Source organism: Plasmodium coatneyi, chromosome 5 (genome assembly GCF_001680005.1).
Source record: "Plasmodium coatneyi strain Hackeri chromosome 5, complete sequence".
Classification (NCBI taxonomy): domain Eukaryota; phylum Apicomplexa; class Aconoidasida; order Haemosporida; family Plasmodiidae; genus Plasmodium; species Plasmodium coatneyi.
In genome coordinates this window covers 1,010,761-1,028,742 of record NC_033560.1, presented here as the reverse complement: position 1 = coordinate 1,028,742, position 17,982 = coordinate 1,010,761, and the positions used below count along the sequence as shown (strand labels likewise).

Here is a 17,982-nt window from a genome sequence, read left to right as displayed (position 1 = left end):
TTGTTAATTCTTCCAAAAGTAACAGAAAACGGATTGTGCATGTACATATATATATATATCAAAGTCACTATATTCATATATATTTAATGGGGAACGGATAGGCGGAATTTTCTTTTCTTCCGTTCTCTTTTGAGCAGAAACAATTTCAATATGTACTACTATACTTATATTTCACTATGGCTTAAAAGGAATTCTTAAGAATTATTAACAAATGTTGTGTGCACAGTTCCTATATGCAGTATTTCATCTCCCCCTTCTTTAGAATGTGCACATATATTATGTATACTATGTAAGCTACCTTTTCCTTTTTTTTTTTTTTCTTCTTTCCTTTCTTCCTAACCTTCTCTTAAGAGCATATTATACGTTAAGCGTTAGCTTATCCTTCCCCCTCCTCCTTTTTTTTTTTTTTTTATTTTTTCCTTTTTTTTTAACTTCTTTCGTCTTAAAAAAAGAAACTTATTATAAATAAATCACCACCTACATATAATATGCATATTATATTATATGTATATATACCATTATTTTGAGCTAATCTGCGCATTCCTTCTTCCCTTATTCCAACACAGATTATATTTTATACATATATTAATGTTACGTTATTTTATTTTATTTTTTTTTTTTTAAAATTTTCTTTTATTATTTTTTTATTCCCTCTAGTATTGTACGGACGGTATTGACCTGTTCATGTGTGTATAGTCAATATATAAGTTCAGAAAGAACAAAAAAAAAAAAAAAGTGCTCCTACCCCCCTTTAAAAAGTGTGTGTGCAAACTCCACTTTATATTCTTCTTCTTCTTCATTTAAAATAACATATATTATTTGAAGTAAAAGTTCTTCTTATTAAGGAAAAAAAAGGAAGGAAAGGAAAAAGTGCCACATTTTACAACTTGTAACTTCGATTTATAACTTATAAGTTGGATTTACAACAAACAAACAACAACAACTACTACTACAACAGTCCTTGTACACAACTACAATACACAACAATCCCTGTACAACAAGAACAATATACATAACTTGTACACAATTACACACAACAATCCTTGTATAACAAAAAACAACAACAATTACACACAACAATCCTTGTAACAAACACAATTACACACAACAATCCTTGTAAACAACAACAAACAACTACTACAACAAGAACCTTGTACACAACAACAACAACAATACAACTACTAGAACAATGGAACGTAACCACTTTAACGACGACAACGATACATTCACAGAAGACGACACCTTAATAGTATTTGACTCTACCGCATATTCCACAGAAACAAATTCCACACTTGGTTCAGCAACAGACCATTCTACCATATATAATGATGAACGACGATCACGACCACCACCACGTCCACCAGCATCCAACAGAAGAGATGGAAGGGCAGCATATAATAATAATAGACCAAGGGGTCAAAGAACCAATATAGGTTACCAACGTATGTAACACATGGATTGAAGAAGGAAAGTGGGAATGTTTCCTTCCCTACTCCTTACGCATCCTACTATTATTGTGTGGTCCCAATTTTTCCATATGCGTACATTCATTATTATTCAAGTTTCTATGTAAATATGCCCACATACATATAAGTATCCTTATATTATCATTCACATATATTCATAATATTTTTATCATGCAATAGAAACCTGAGTTTGCGTGCACATTGTTCATTTTTTTATAAAATATATTATTTAATACTACATTAAACTTCTTCCCTTCCCAAATTAACCTTAACTTTTAACATTCCACAACTATGATCTGCTGAATATAATAAAAGGTGTGTTAAGAATTGAATTATAAGTACTTGATCTGCCCCTTATTTTCTTCCTTGTTGATGTTATTTCTTAATATTTTTATGCAAAAAACTTAAAAAGTCAGAATTCCATGATGAACTCTTTTTTTCTTGTTAACAAAAGCAACACACAAGCATCATACTGTTCCACTTTTCAATTCAAAGAGGTTCTCTATATCTACTTTACATTAATTGTACGCTCGACTTTTTTACCTAAATGGTATATTATTTCGAATGAGCATTTCTTTCATGAAAAATAGAAAAGGAAAGGAAAAAAAAAAAAAAAAAAAAAAAAAAAAGGAAGAAAGTATGTGCATGTACCCTTCCCCCTTTATAATAATAATGCTCCTTTCTGCGTTACACCCTATTTTCCCCATTTATGTTTTCATTTTTATATTTATGGTTGTTTCAGTAATAGTAACTTCTTTTTCCTTTTCATCCCTTTCCTTCTTATTCCTTCTTTCCTTCTTATTCCTTCTTTCCTTCTTATTCCTTCTTTTTTTCCTTCCTTATTTCTTATTCTTTTCTTTTTCTTCACCTTCCTTCTTTCCTTCCACCTAACAACCCACCTACCACCAGCTTCCTTCTAACACCCAGCGAAAAAAAGCAAAAAAGAAACTCTTCAATCTTAGTAAATGTGCGTCAAATTTCTAAAAAAAAAAATGTAACAACAGCAGCTACAGCTATTTCTATGTACATCTTACATGGTGGTGGTGGTTAGGGTATTTCCACAAGAACAAGAACAGGAGTACTAAGGTGAGTGTTAAATATTTTGTGAGAGGTGCCATTTTTTTTTTTGCTTCCTCCTTTGCTTGTTTTTTTTTTTTTTTTTTTTTTCTCTCTTTAATGTGGAAAATTTTTTAATTTAAGTCGTTTGTGAAGTTGTTCGTGAAGTTATTTGCGTGCGCGGCATTTGATTAACTGCTTTCTCTTATTAAGAATGTGTGTAAGTGTATTTTTCATTCTAAAATAAAAAAAAAAAATTAAATTTACAATAATATGCATACATATAAAAAAATATACACTAATTCAGTATAATCTTAATTAAAAAAAAAGAAGAGTAGTTCATTTTTTTTTAGTTGCACATATATAATTATAATATTCAAATGCAGTGGGAGTGGGAATTGTTCGTATTTTTTTCTTTTTTCTACAAAGAGAGAGAAAAAAAAAAAAAAAAAAAGGGGTTAAAAAATAAAAAGAAAAAAAGAGAACAAGAATAGAATTAATATAAAAAAAAAAAAAAGAAGGAACAAAAGGGATAGGTGCATAATTCCATTCGTTCCCTCCTTCCTCTTCTTTTTCAGAAGAAGAAACGTAGTGTATGTAAGGAAAGGAAGGGGTGAAAGGAAGATTGTATTTTCCCTCACGTTTTTTTTTTAAAGAAAATATATTAAAGAAAGAACTAAAAGAAAAGAAGGGAAAATTCAGAAAAGAAGGAAGATAAGAGAAGAAGGAGGTAGATAAATCTCCTTTTTTTTTTTTTTTTTTTTTTTTAAATGAATGCACTGTATAAGATGGGAAGGGGAAGTTTGCTTTCTCACTTCTCCCTTCTCTTTTTTTTTAAATAAAATTATGTAGAAAGGTACATAGGTGAGAAGCTGTATATAAAGGAAAGAAGGAAGGAAGTTTCTTTTGAGGGGAAAGGAAAAGAAAATTTAAGAAAAAAAAAAGGAGGTGGGTAATTCCTTCTCAGTTTTTGTTTTTTTTTGGAAGAAAAAAAAATAAAAGAAAGAAAGGAATAAAAGTATTAAGTATAAACAGAAGAGAATAAATGAATACAGAGTAAGGAATATGAGGAACGTCTTCGAAATATCCGCAGATAAGGGCGCACGATTTAAGTAAATATGCCGTATAAGGAGTTTTCGCGAATATTAAAACAGTGGTACGAAAGGAGACACATCAACAGTCAGGATGGATATGTAATATTTTCAGTTTAGAGTGAATCAATAAATTTTGAATAGACGAAAATCTCCATATGTGGCAGGAATTAGGGGAAGTCTAAATATAGGTAGACTGTATATATAAGTAATGTGTACTTTACCTTTTACCTTTATAGAATAAAATATGGACAGATTTAAGGAAGGTATGGGACGGGTTAATGGATAAACTGAAGTATGATAATGACCAAGTAATAAAGAGCCTGTGTGCACAAACCTTGTGGAATGATGCGGGAATCTATAGGGATCCAATAGAGGGAGGGTTGTGTAAAGCTATAATGAAAATATATTATTACATGAATGGAATGGAAACAACAAATAGGAAAGAAGTGAAGAGTACTGAAGAGGAGGAGGAAGAGTCTTTTTTTAGATGTATCGTTGGAACAGTAACCTTATTTGAAATATTCGGGCAGCATAAATGTTTTAATAAACATATGAAATATATGAATGTGGCAATGCAGCAGTTAAGGACAATGTATAATGTTCCGGATAGTAGCATAAAATGTAAAGGTATAAACTTCGATACAGGCAAAGTGGGGGGTCAATTTATTGGAGGAACAATAAAACAGTGGATAGAGGAAAAAAGGAAAGAGAAGGAAGAAGGGTGGAAGGGTAAAGTTGCTGACTGGGATAACATTGAGAGGGCAAAGCCTTACTGTAGACCAAAGAAAGTAAATGATAAGCCGGACGGTCAACAGACAGAAGGGGGAAAAAATGGACAGGGTTGGTTGAATGAGAAGGAAATAGAAGAACTAGGGGGAATAATAACAAAGCAGCAATACATACCAAAGGGGGACGTAGACAAAGTATTACACAAAGTGAAAGAAAAAATGGATGAACGAGAAAAAAAAATAGAAGGTGCTCAATACAAATGTCCCAAAAGTAAGAGCGAGGCAGGATTCAATGATGATGAAGAACGTAAGCAGAAATTATATTGAACATAATATGGACAACGTATGGACATGTCCTATACTCCTTAAGCATTTTTCTTATGGATATGAAATATGGGAAGCATATAGGAGTCTTATATTTAAATGGTACATCCAAGCTTCCTTCCACCAACCACCCGTAACAATCTTCCTTCCACCAACCACCCCTAACAACATTTCCTTCCACCAACCACCCCTAACAACATTTCCTTCCACCGTACCACCCCTAACACCACCTTACTTCCACCGTACTACCCCTAACAACCCTTCCTTCCACCAACCACCTAACAACCTTCCTTCCGCCAAACCACCCTAACAACAACCTTCCTTCCACCTACCAGCACCCTAACAACCTTTCATTCTACCACCCCGAACAACCTTCCTTCCACCAACCAACACTTAACAACTTTTCTTCCACCTCTAACAACCTTCCTTCCACCAAACCTTCCTAACAACTTTTGTTCCACCCTAATACGCTCTTTTCCAAAATGCTTCCCTTTCTTACAGTGACTATTGGGGAATGGTTCACACAGCTCTCGAACAATGTTTCTGTGGAGGACAAAGTTAATTATAAGGAACTTGGCGGCATGCTGTCACTGTGTGAAAATTTGGATGACCATTTGGGACATGACATGAACAAGTATAAAACTTTCTGTGAAATTATGATAAGGAATATATTATTAGTTACAGCTCCTGGAAATCAGTACCAAAACGAGAAAGGAAAGGGACCATGCGACAGGAAAGTGAAGGAGATTCCCCTGTGTGACCTGTTGAAAGTGTGGATGTCCTATATGCGAGTGTATTGTGCTCCATGGGAGGTAATAGAACACGCCTTTAACGCAATAGAAAATGTACGGGGAAGCATAGTATCCAATGGGGACTACGTTGAGTGTAATTATAAGGAACATACTAACATTTACAGGGGAGAAACAGACATGTTACCCAAATTATGGGACTTATTGCACAGGAGTATCATTTGGGGTAAGATGAATATGGTGACAAACAGAGACTGGTGTAAGGACAATCAGAAGGGAAATCGCATTAGGGCACCCACACGTCTGGGCCAGGCGCGCGCGGATACAGCAGTGCAGAATGGGACACCTAGCAGTGATGAGCAGTTGCAGAAATTAGGGGAACTATTAGAAAAAATTGATCCACCGTTGAAAGAAGAAAGGGAAAAGGAACTTCAGCAATTGCAACAAATCATTGAGGAATTTGTACCCAAACCTCCTCCGCCACCACCACCACCACCACCACCACCACCACCTCCCAAGGTAGTCCAACTTGCCAAATCCAGTTCATCATTACCCTCTTCTCCAGAAAACGATAAGACCACGCAAGAGGAAGAGAAAAGTAAGGTTAATCAGACGGAAGAAAGAAAAACTGAAGTTAAGGAAGAGGCAAAGAAGCCAGAAACAAAGCCGGAGAGGGAAGCATCACCCCAACCCGATGATAGTCAAAGAAAAGAAGGAACATCCTCCTCCACTGGTGAAGTTCTTTCAGAACCATCACCAGAACTACAACCAGCACCTCCAGCAGCAGTACCACAAGCACCCCCTTCCACACCAGGAACAACAATAACAACACCTACAACAGCGACATCGACACCGATAACATCCTTAACAGGAATAACAACAACATCGTCATCTGGAACAGGTGCTACAAATGCAAAGGAAGGTGAACAGGGGAAAGGTGGTGGAGCCATTCCCCTTCCTTCTCCTTCCCCAGTTGTTAGCAAGATTGACAACCTTCCTGATCTCCTTACCCCATACCTTCCTACAATTCCTTTTCTAATTGGTTTTTCTGCTATGAGCTACCTCCTTTGGAAGGTAAATGAAAAAGAAAGAAAAAGAAAAAAAAAAAAAAAGAAGAAGAAAAAACGAGTGAATAAGGAAAAGAATGAATAAATACATGAGTGCGTAAGGATGTAGGATTTCGCATTTTAGGGGTGTGTGTATAGGATTTTGCAATTGAGGGTTTGAAGTAGTAATTACTGTTGCGTGTGAACAGCATTCCATACTCCTATTAAGGAAACATTTTCTTCCTTTTTTTTTTTTTTTTTTTCAGTATTTTTTCCTCGGTAAGCGAAGAAAAAGTTACAGAAGAGCTCATCAAGTACGTGGTCCTCCAACTTTGGAAGAACAACCTCTTGATCATGTGGAACAGCAGGATGGTCCACATGAATATACCTTAGTAAAGGAACGTACACAACCAAGATCTGTTCCAGCGAGGAGGAAACAAGTTGGTCAACGTGCTGTTGGTCGCCGTGGTGGTGTACGTCGCCGCATGATTATTGATATTCATTTAGAAGTCTTAGACGAATATCAAAAAGTGGACCTGCATTCGACGAAGGAGGATTATTTCACCATTCTTGTTCAAGAGTTTTTGGGTTCCAATTTTATGAAAGAAGAAAATGTTCCAAAGTAATGTGTTCCTAAGGAAAAGTTTCAAAGTTCAGATTTCGGGTTTAGGGAGGAAGACTTTGTTCCTGAGGGAAGTCTTCCTAAGGTTGATGTTCCAAAGGAAGACTTTGTTCCTAAGGAAAGTGTTCCAAAGGAAGGCGTTCTTAAGGAACCTCTTCCTTATTAAGAAACAATTTGTAGCCAAATTGTTGTGGATGTTAATGTTTGGCATTGTTGTTGTTTGAGGAATGTTAAAGGGAAGAGAAAATATGTGCGTGTGTGATATAGGAGTTTTATTTAGATCATTTATTATGAAATGTTTGACATAAGTGTTATAATCATGTAAGTGAAAATAACATATGAAAATAATATTTCACCTTTTTTGTATTAAGCGATATTCTTAATATGCTACAATATTTGTACTACTTCCTATTTTTTTCTTTTATTTTTTTTTGTATTGTACTAAAGTGTTTACGTTCATGTGTGGTCAATATAAGTGGGAGAAAAAAATTTTCCCGACTTTGATTTTTTTGGTAAAATTTTTTTTATTGAGGAATTAAATTGCTTATTCATTTTGTTACAAAAATTTTGACTTCACAAGTTTTTTTTTTTTTTTTAAAATACATAAATATTTCTTTAAAGAATTCAGCACATTCTTTTTTTTTTTTTCTTTTCGCGCCTCGCTTGAAGTATTCTTTCCTTCATGCAGGTATTCATGCAAATGAAGGGAAAAAAAAAAAAAGAATTTGTCCAAAAAAGAAATGCCCTAATATAAATTTTGTCACAGAGAAAAAATTGCAAAACAAAAGTTGTCCAAAAAATTGTCCAAAAAAAAAGAAGAATGCCCTAATATAAATTTGTCACACAGAAAAAATTTCACAAAAAAAAAAAAAAAAATCGTCCAAAAAAGAAAAAAATGCCCTAACATAAAATTGGTAACACAGAAAAAATTAGCGAAAAAAAAAAAAAAAAATTACCCCAAAAAGAAAAAAAATTGCCCTAATATAAATTTGTCGCAGAGAGAATTAGCGAAAAAAAAAAATGAAAAAAGAAAAGAAAAGTCTACCCTCCTAAAAATTAAAAAAAAAAAAGAATGGCAAGCACAAATATGGGAAGAGTACACACAATAAAAAAGGGGCGGAGGCACAACAACAACCACCAAACAAGGAACAACCCAAATAAGGAGTAACCACCAAAAAAAAAAAAAAAGGAGGGGCTTGGCTTGCACTGGTTTTTTTTTTTTTGCGCGAAAATTGTCCATTTCTCTAGCCCCAACCAGCATCACATCACTCATGCGCTGCTTCTCCTCCTCCGCAAAAAAAAAAGAAGTGTCTTAAAAAAAAATGAGTGTTTCTTACAAAAAAAAAAAAAAAAAAAGAAAGAACTGTGTACACAATTACACAAATAATTTACCATGTCACACGTGTGTGTGTATACGAAAAAGAATCAAAATTTTAACGACAAACACTGGCACATTAAACAAAAAAAGAGAAAAAAATTTTAATTGAATGAATTCATAATATTGAAAAAAAAAAAAAGAAAAAAAAAAAAATAGAAAAGGTCGAACAAATAGTATGCGTGGGTATGCACAACGTTGCGCAGGGACACACATGTGGTTGCTCTCATAGGAGCAAACAAAGTCGTGCTGTTCCAAGTTTTTTTTGTTTTTTTTTTTTCTTTCTTTATTATACACTTTTTAAAGTCCTACATATTTAAAGATAACTTTAAACACAGTGTGTAGTTTTTACGAACTCAAAATATGAGAAATTTTAAAGGTGTACACACATTTTCTTCTTATGCAATTTTTTATTTGTTCTCAGAAGTGTAACTATTAGTCTATAGGCACAGGTTGCATAAATGCAGGGTTTTCCTTTAAAAGTTCCCGTATTAATTTCTCTAACAGATTTTTTTTTATGACGCAGACTTATTATTTATAATACTGTTAAAAATTATATGCGATCTTCTCGCTTCTTTTCTTTTTTTTTCATCTTTTTTCCTTTTTTTACATTGTGTAATGTGTTTGGACTTTTGTTGCCATAATTAGGGTAGTACATTTTGGGTCTAACATAAATGTATATTTCTTTGCCTTATTTGTAAACAATTTTTTGCCTTTTATTTGTAAAAAATTTTTTACCTCATTTGTAAAAAATTTTTTGTCTTGTAAAAAAAATTTCGGATTATTTTATATATAATTTTTTTGCCCCTCTTTTTGCGTATTTGTTCTTTGCACAACTATTGCGCCTATTTGTTCTTCGCGCGGCTATTTGCCTATTTATTCTTTGCGTGTTTATTCGCATATTTTTTTTTTTCTGCCTATTTTATATTTTCTTTTTGCACACTTTTTATGTTTTTTTTTTTTTTTGCACATTTCATTACCTTTATCTTCTTATTTTTTTTCAGTCTCCTTTAGATTTTTTATTCCGCGAGAAAATAAACTTATACACTTATTATACCAGCAATAACCAGCACTCAGATATATTTCCCTCAGCCCTTTTGCAGAGGGGGATATAAAAACTACAATAAGAAAAAAGAAAAAAATACCAATAACCAGTAGCAGTAGCAGAAGTAGCACATGTGTCAATCATCATACCTTCCAGTTTTCTTCTGTTCCTTTTACTTTCTCCTTATTTATTTAAAAGGCGAACTATGTATTTTTTCCCCGAATATATGGAACCCAAACATAACTTCTTAACCCATTTTTTTACATTTTGCTTTAAGCTATCTTTAATTTTAATCCACCATACTTTTACAAAATATATACATATTTTTCACATTTTACGATACCTTATTCGTTAAAAAAAAAATGAGAAAAAATGCAAATTCGAAAAGCCAATGTCCGGTAAGATACGTCATCCTGCTGTCCCTTATTTTCGTAATAACCTTCTTATCATTAGTAAGTGCGATTGATAAAAAATATAAAAAGAAATGTAATAAGTGTTTCCTCTTGAAAAACACAAAATAAAGTTACCTCCCGTAGATCATCATACGGTTTCACTCGTAACATGAGACCCACACGCACCAGAGTGTATTATAGTGTGCTCCCGTCTACAATTACCCATTACGTATACATATGTTAATATATAATTTGCACATGTTGTCCCATGTGGTGGTCCACTTTTTCTAATTACTTCCTTTTCAGAACCCTGTCTGCTTCACCAAATTATGCATACAATCAGAATTGCAATTACAAACGTGTCCAAGAAAGCTGGTCGAATTATCCCTTCACGTAAATGGAGATTTATCCAGAAGAATCAAAAATGATATTTTTTTTAATGAGCCAAATTTAAGGAGGAGAGTTTTGCCATTCGGATGTGAGGAGGAGGATATTTCAAAAAAGCTATCAAGGAGGAATATAGAAAAGATGTCCTACAATACTGGGTTTCTTTTTGCCGATAGGAAGAAGGCATATGTTGTTTACTACTACTTGAATGATTACTATAAGAGTAAATATCACAAGATGATAAATCGCTTATGGATATATTTTACCCAATTAGCAGGAAAAATTGGAATGCCTGATGGAGAACGTTTGAAATTTTTAATGAACTGTCATTCAGCTCTTACGAAAGATTTAGACACTTTAGACAAATCGTATGAAAATCGTTTTTTCTCCATGGCCAATAATAAATTAATGCTACAACTAAGTTTCCGAATTTTCCTTTCAAGATTTATATGGTCGTGTGACAAATTAACAAGAGCAAATAAGAGGAAGTGGAGGAAGGCTTTTTTGAATATTATTGAAAAGTACAAAGCGTAGTGAGAAATGGCTCCACGGATGGGTTCAGTAATGAGATCACAAGTGGGGTGACAAGTTGATTGACCTATGCGAGCGCAGAAAGGTCACGTTCATCTATAGGTTATCCCAACAGAGGAGTACACCCATGCGAGTATCAACCACCACTACAACGAACCCACCATCTAAAGCATAAATAGGTGTAACAAAAAAAATAGACACAAATGGAAGAGCGAATTGATGAGAAGTTCCCCAAAAAATGGGTGGTATATAATTTATTAAGCCTAACAAATAAAATAGCTAGGAATTTACTCAGTTATAGAGTATGGGGAGAAAAGACCAAAAAAAAAAAAAAAAAAAAAAAAATCCTAAGGTAAGCACAAAATATATTGTACATAATGATGCACTATTATGAGCATCAGTTACAGATATATGTGCTATCCTACCGCCTCCCCCAAGTTACCTGTCAAATAATTTAAACAAGAAAATACATTTGTAATACTACGTTTGAGAATAATTTAATACAACAATTTGTTTTGTCTACTAAGCACAAGAATATTATTTTTAAAGTTTGTTTGCTTACATTGAATTACAAAAATGAAAAAAAACAAAACATTGCATTTTTGTAAATTCTTGTTTGAATTATTTTATTTTATTTGTTAAATTTTGTGCCCTCTGCACAAGTAATAATTTGTATAACTGCGTACTTCTTGTCATATTTGCTCCTATAATATTTTTTTTGTTGTTATTTTTCCATCAAAGTATGGAAAAGCGTAAAAGCGCCTATTCGTGCTCTCCTTGCACCTTCAGTACAGTGCAAGTTTTATGAAATTCAGCTTGATGAAAATAGGAATTTTTCATCATGAAAATAAGCGAATTTCGATTTATACAGAATAGTAGGGTAAGTGATACCTACAAATTAGTTCATACGTGTGCGTGCACAATGGAGGGGCGCTTAAAATGCGTTCATGTTGTGTGCACGTAATATATACATGCATGTACGTATATGTGTATATATGTACCTGTACAGGCGTATGTACAAAAGTAGGGGATAGATACATCCTTGCCTTAACTTTTGGAGTTACTTAAAACTATCGACCTGTGTAACTGCAGAGACCACTATTCTAAAGTGAAACATTTTACTGTCAAAATTAATATTAGCTGATAATTGTTTTATTGTTAGTGTTTCCTTAATTTTTTAAGGTAACATTTAAAAAGTGAGACCATTAAGGAAAATGGTTTTTCACATTTACTAGTTACATATGCTCTATACACATGTAACGAGTTGCAATATAGACAGAATGGTAGCATCTGCAAATGCATACACATCACCTCATTTATAGTGACGCTAACGAATTGGGACTAAATAATACCCTTCTATATTTACCCAGGAATTATTATACAATAACCGTTTCGGTTTCCCGTCGAGGTGGAAAAAAAAATATATATATATAAATATAATATCGTGTTTGTGGACCCCTTTCTTGGGCTCCACACATTATATACGTTCTGTTTGTGTAAGAAGACTCAATTGGTGTCCGCTGAGGGGAATTAAATGAGTGACGGAAGTTAAAGCACACTTTGCACTTACTTCAAAGGTATAACAGAAAGCGAACCGCAAAAATGGCTAGCCGTACTCATAAACCTGCGCAGATTTACATACCCCCACGGGAGTAACGCAAAGTACATAGTATCATTCGAAAAAATTATGAAGTCATAAAAGTGCGGCATTAATATAAGTCAATACGCGTATATGTGTTGACCTTATTTTGAAGCCACAAACAATTCACATAAGAAAAAAAGGAACAGATATAAGACACCTCGAAATATTACACCATGGCATAAAGAAAAATTAGCTGGTTTTATTCTCAGTGAGAGGGGGGATAAGTTTCATATTTTATTAACACATATGCACAGAATAAATCACATATATATGCTTACATAGGTATATATTTTCTTCTTCCCCCATTTTTCTGCACCCCCTCAACTTAGCAGCAGTCACATTTTCTTTCCTGCTTGGTGCATTTGGCAATTTTATCCTCTTACCACTACACGTTGTAAAGTTCCCCGAATATATATTTCTATTGTGCAAAATTAAAGGAGGCAAGATGAAACTTATGTCTTTGGGAAAAGTTGACTCCAATATTTGCTCAGCTTTTTTTCATTTTTCAAAACGAAAATAAACATTATATATTTTATAACATGTACATAAATGAATACATGAAAATATTTAACCCTTTTTTCGTCGAGATAAGTAAAGGCGGGGTGGGGCGGATCCTCTAATTTAGGAGTCTAAGGGCAGGATAACGAACCAGGAAAAACCACAACATCGTAATGGAGGTAAAACCGACGAGTGACGAAACGGTTTAAGAAGTAAAAATGTAACTCGCTGCTGCTGAATAATTCATTCCATCCTTCTGATAAATGTCGTAAATGTTAGGTGGTCATTAGGCAGAAAATGGTAAGAAGTCACTGCAGGGTCAAATAAGCCGATAAATATAGGTATCTATAAACCTATATATATATTGGCGGGTACAGACTGATGACGCATTTTAAAAACAAATGAAGAACAGAACCTGCCTTGATAATAACAGTGAAAGGGGAAGAAATGTAACTGTACCAAAGTAAGAACGAATCAGGTGGGTTAGATCATCTATAGAGCGCTAGCATAATCTGATCGGTCCATACAAACTGTAATACATGTTCAAATGGTTAAGGAGGATGGCTTTTTTTTTTTTTTTTTTTTTTTTTTTTTCTTTTGGCACCATTCCTAATTTTTGAATATATTTGATTTTTTCTTTTTCTTTTCTTTTTTTTTTTTTGCTATCATATATTATGACTCAATTTAAGATTCTTTACAAAATAATTCTGTGGTTGCATAAAATTAGCTGCCTGCAGTTAGAAGCAGCTATTTTATTTTTGCGCCCGTACAGCAGATGTTAGAAGCCATTGTTTTTCGTTCTTTTTTTCGTAGATTATATTTTTTTTTTTTTTGTTCACTTTCTTTTGCATACTTTGTTTTGTTATAGATTTATACATATTTTACCTTTTCTTAAATATTACCGTTTTTTTTTATGCGCATTGCGTGTTAGGCATATTCTTCATTTATGAGTTTTTTTTTTTTTTTGAAAACAAATAAATTGTCCTGGAATGTACAACTTTACAGCACCGTGGTTGTAAAAGGTGTTCATTAAAAATTTTGAACACACTTCTTTACGCATCAAGTTAGCATGGCGAGGATGTACACTTGGAAAAAATTTCCCATGTTGTTGGGTTTGACCACTCTACTGTTTATTGTGTGGATCGGAATTTTATCGGTAAGGGAATATGATTATTTAAGAATTATGTAAAAAGGTTTCTTTTTTACCAGCCCAAGGGTGTGCTCGTCTGTCTGACTGTAGTAATTGTAATGAAATGCAAACAAATGGTGGCAATTTCCTAACTTCATTAAAAGGGTGCACGCACATATACGAACATATGTGCACATACCCATTTTACCATTTTTATAGATTCATAAAGGCAAATATGAGGACAACAGGTTGGACAAGTTACTAATGGGTTGCTACCCCAGAAGCCTTGCTTCTTCGTCTTCGTACAATTATGGTGAACCCCCCGAACAAGTACATGCAAGTTACTACGAAAATAATAATCATCTTTTTTATACACAGAAATATAACGATTTTTATTCCACGTTGAGTGATATAGACTTAGGTGACAGAGTATTAACGGGGCAAGAAATAAATAGCTTAATGGAATCCCTTGGTTTAATTTTAAGTAAAAAAAAGGCAAAGTTGGTGTTTTTTCATTACAATAATTATATGAAGAAATTGTTTAATGATATGATGGACAGACTGTGGGTAGAATTTGCCACAGCAGCAATGCGAAAAGGAATCCCACAAGAGTTTCAATTATTTGTTTGGAAAAAATGTGATGATGAAATACTGGATTATTTTATAGAAAGGGACGAACTTTTTCTAGATAAATTTCAAGCATTTTTCCCTAAAGGAAATGTAAAAATAACCGCAAAATTTTTTACATTTTTGGGTAATTACAACAAGTCGTGGATAGAGGATTTAAAACGTTATGAATTGAAGTGGTCAAAAATTCTAATGGACGGTGTAAATAAGTACTCTCCAAGGTGGTAAAGTAAGGGGAATTTAATTAAAAAATATGGTTTTTCGTAGTTCCTGCTTTGGGGGAAAACCAGGAATGAAGAATATTTTGACAATTTCTTTTTTGTTTTTTTTGTCCTGATTCAATAATGTATGTAATGGATTAGGGGGGCACACCACAGCCGTTACGCGCGCTACATTTTGTGCTCCCCAACAGCGTTATTTGCGTTGTAGCTAATTTTTTTTTTTTTTTGTAAAACAAAAGAATCTCACATTTGAATAATAATTATAATCCCGAAAGGGGGGGTCACTCCTTATTCGGATTAAACACGTATTGCAACACTCTCCCAATGTAGGGGAGTATGCAAGCTTTTAAAAGTTCAGCGCCCATGGGATATGAATCGTATCAACTTCGAATGAACAACGTAATTTTAATAATACACCGGAACAATTTTATGTTAGCGTGTAAGGCCCTTCACAAAGAGCGGTTGTATGCATCAAAGCTGCATCTTCCGCGCAATACACGTATCCGCATGGGAAGCAACAAAAATCCAATTTTGATTGAACCTTTTTCCCTTTAAACATCTTTATGTACGACGATGATACGACTTCGATGATAGGGTGGCGTTACTACGGAAAGGATCGAATACAATATTTATGTGTACTAATATATTTGTGCATATGTTTTTTTCTTTCCTTGCCGCGCGTTCGCCACCTTCCTATGATGAAAGAATCGTATACTACCCCTTCCACATGCTTGCGGGGTGGAACTCATTAAAAAAACAAACCCTTTAGGAGAAAACTGCCAAGTGCACCTTCACTTTGGAATTAATGGCCCTCCGTGCAGTTACTACTAAATTGGATATCTTCCTAATTTTTTCTAAAACTATTCCGCTCCAGCGGGACTCTGTTTATGTATAGAGAGGACTCTAACTTTGCGATACGGTATGAATAACTTGTATAAGCACAATTAGCAGTTGTAGTTAGCGCACATTTCCAATACCTAGTGATTTGTATGTAGTAGTATATATATTACCTTTGATTAGCTGTGTACTGGCAAGCTCTTCTTATCCTGTGTGGATGTATTTTATTCCTACCATGGGGAGTGAGGAGAAAGAAACCTTGCGCTGTTTTCGTTCGTTGCTATAAATTGCCTAAGAAAAAAAAAGCATTTCTTGTATGTTCTTTATATCTGCTCTTTTTGGTATTTTAACTATTTATAATTTTTTTTTTTTTTTTTCCTATTTTAAAATAAAAATGTAATTCTTAAATACTTCTTTTTTTCTACCTTTTGTTTACTTGAATTAGCAACTTGGCTTTAAATAATTTCCCTTTACCTGTTATATAGCGCACAAACTTATAGTATTTTTTTTTTATCTCTCATAAATAACACCAAGTTGATACTTTTTTCTTTTTAAGAACATATAAAAAAGCATAAGTTGTGTTAGCTTAGTACATTTGCCCCCCACGGCTGTTACACTTCCAACGCAACTGAGCTTGGCGAAGATGTTGAGCGCGCCTAGGGTAGTCTTCTCTGTGTTCACTCTGATGAACGTCGTGCTGCTGGTGAGGAGGAAAAAAAAATGAAAAAAGAAAAAGTCACTTTAATGTGACACATAAAGAAGGGACAAACCCCCCTCTTTTCTTCGCCACACATTGTACGGAGACTAAATCTCCTAACACATCACTCCTTTTTTTTACCACTTTGGTGATTATCTTCGCAGAATGGTGACCTCCCAAGCGAAAGTGCATTATCCCTAGGAGGTGCAGTACTGAAGGCGTCGAGACAGTTGTCCCAGGTTACGTCAGACTCAGATGCACGTGGCGGCCCAAATGATGTAAGCAACGAATGTGATGGCAATGATTGCAGTGAAGGGAAAGAGAGTGAAGCCCCCAGTGAAACTACTTGCAGTTCAATAAAAAAAGAACAACAGGAAAAGGCGCAACAGGAAGAGGAAGAAGAAGTGAAGGAAGTAAAGGAAGTTGAAGAAAAGGAGGAAGAAGAAGTAGAAAAAGAAGAAAAGGATGAAATAGAGAAGGAAGGCGAAAAAAAAGACGAAATAGGAGAAGACGATGATGAGAAAGATGGTGATGAGTTCATTGATGATAGTGATGATGACTATGACTATGATGATGATGAAGATGGAGGAATAGATATATCAGGCATATTAAAAGAGCATGTGTTTATTATACCAAAGGAGAAGGTAGAACTTTTATTAGACGAATGCAATCGGATACAGAATTTGGATTATGAAAGAGCACTAGATAATTTATTTGGGGAACTACACGACTTGTCCCTAAAATATGGATTACCCAAGGAAGAGAAAATGGCCTTGTGGTATGAATTCCTAAATGATATAACAGATGATTTAAAAGATGTAGATGACTATTTTAATAATATCTATGACTTCAACATGAATTCATCTACCGTCTTGACCGTTTCTTTTGTTTACTCTTTAATGAACTTTCTGAACACGTGGACAACTACCATAGAAGGAATCGAGAAGAAATGGTTTACCATTTTTGCAGAGAGGACTTTGGCTTATAAGAATGGCGTTCGAAAAGGTAAGTTGGACAAAGCAGAAACGGAGTCTACGGAGAAAGCAAAAGTGGGTAGTACCACCACCAGTGAAGTGGGAAAGACGGATGCAAAGAAGGAAGAAACGGATGCCAAAGAGTCGGGAGCACAATGAACAGGTAAACAGGTGAACAGGCAAATAGGTGGACAGAATTTTTTCAAGATGGCCCAACTCCATGTAGACCAATTGATTAACATTTTTTTCACACATGCGCACAGTGAAGTGCATTCACTGGTACGCTCAATTCCCTCTCACCCAGGGGGGGGGCCAATTTTTTTTTCATTTTTTTGCAAACAATGATAAGATGTTAAAAGTGGAACATAAAAAGTGATCCATATTTTTTTTTCTTCTGTGCGTAGGAACGAACTTTACTACCCCACAATTTTGAAAAAAAAAAAAAAAAATCCAATTAGTCTTTCCTTCGATTAGGAAATGTATGCTTGTTTTTCCGCACCACAACACATCCGCATCATGCGAGCGTGCTAGCCAGCACACCA

The 17,982-nt window shown here is 34.2% G+C and overlaps 3 protein-coding genes across 3 annotated transcripts; all 3 read left to right on the top strand.

Annotated features, from left to right (window-relative positions):
• Positions 1-9,867: 9,867 nt before the first annotated feature.
• Positions 9,868-10,818, top strand: PCOAH_00011910 (Uncharacterized protein; the record flags this gene model as incomplete). The annotated part of the gene is made up of 2 exons (XM_020058000.1): positions 9,868-9,957; positions 10,204-10,818. The coding sequence occupies 2 exons, from the start codon at positions 9,868-9,870 to the stop codon at positions 10,816-10,818; spliced, it is 705 nt and encodes a 234-aa protein (XP_019913509.1).
• Positions 10,819-14,024: 3,206 nt separating this feature from the next.
• PCOAH_00011900 (Uncharacterized protein) lies at positions 14,025-14,939 on the top strand (the record flags this gene model as incomplete). Its single annotated transcript, XM_020057999.1, has 2 exons — positions 14,025-14,111; positions 14,304-14,939. 2 exons carry the CDS (start codon positions 14,025-14,027, stop codon positions 14,937-14,939), a joined length of 723 nt encoding a protein of 240 aa, XP_019913546.1.
• Positions 14,940-16,412: 1,473 nt separating this feature from the next.
• PCOAH_00011890 (Uncharacterized protein) lies at positions 16,413-17,599 on the top strand (the record flags this gene model as incomplete). Its single annotated transcript, XM_020057998.1, has 2 exons — positions 16,413-16,472; positions 16,631-17,599. The coding sequence occupies 2 exons, from the start codon at positions 16,413-16,415 to the stop codon at positions 17,597-17,599; spliced, it is 1,029 nt and encodes a 342-aa protein (XP_019913607.1).
• Positions 17,600-17,982: the final 383 nt, after the last annotated feature.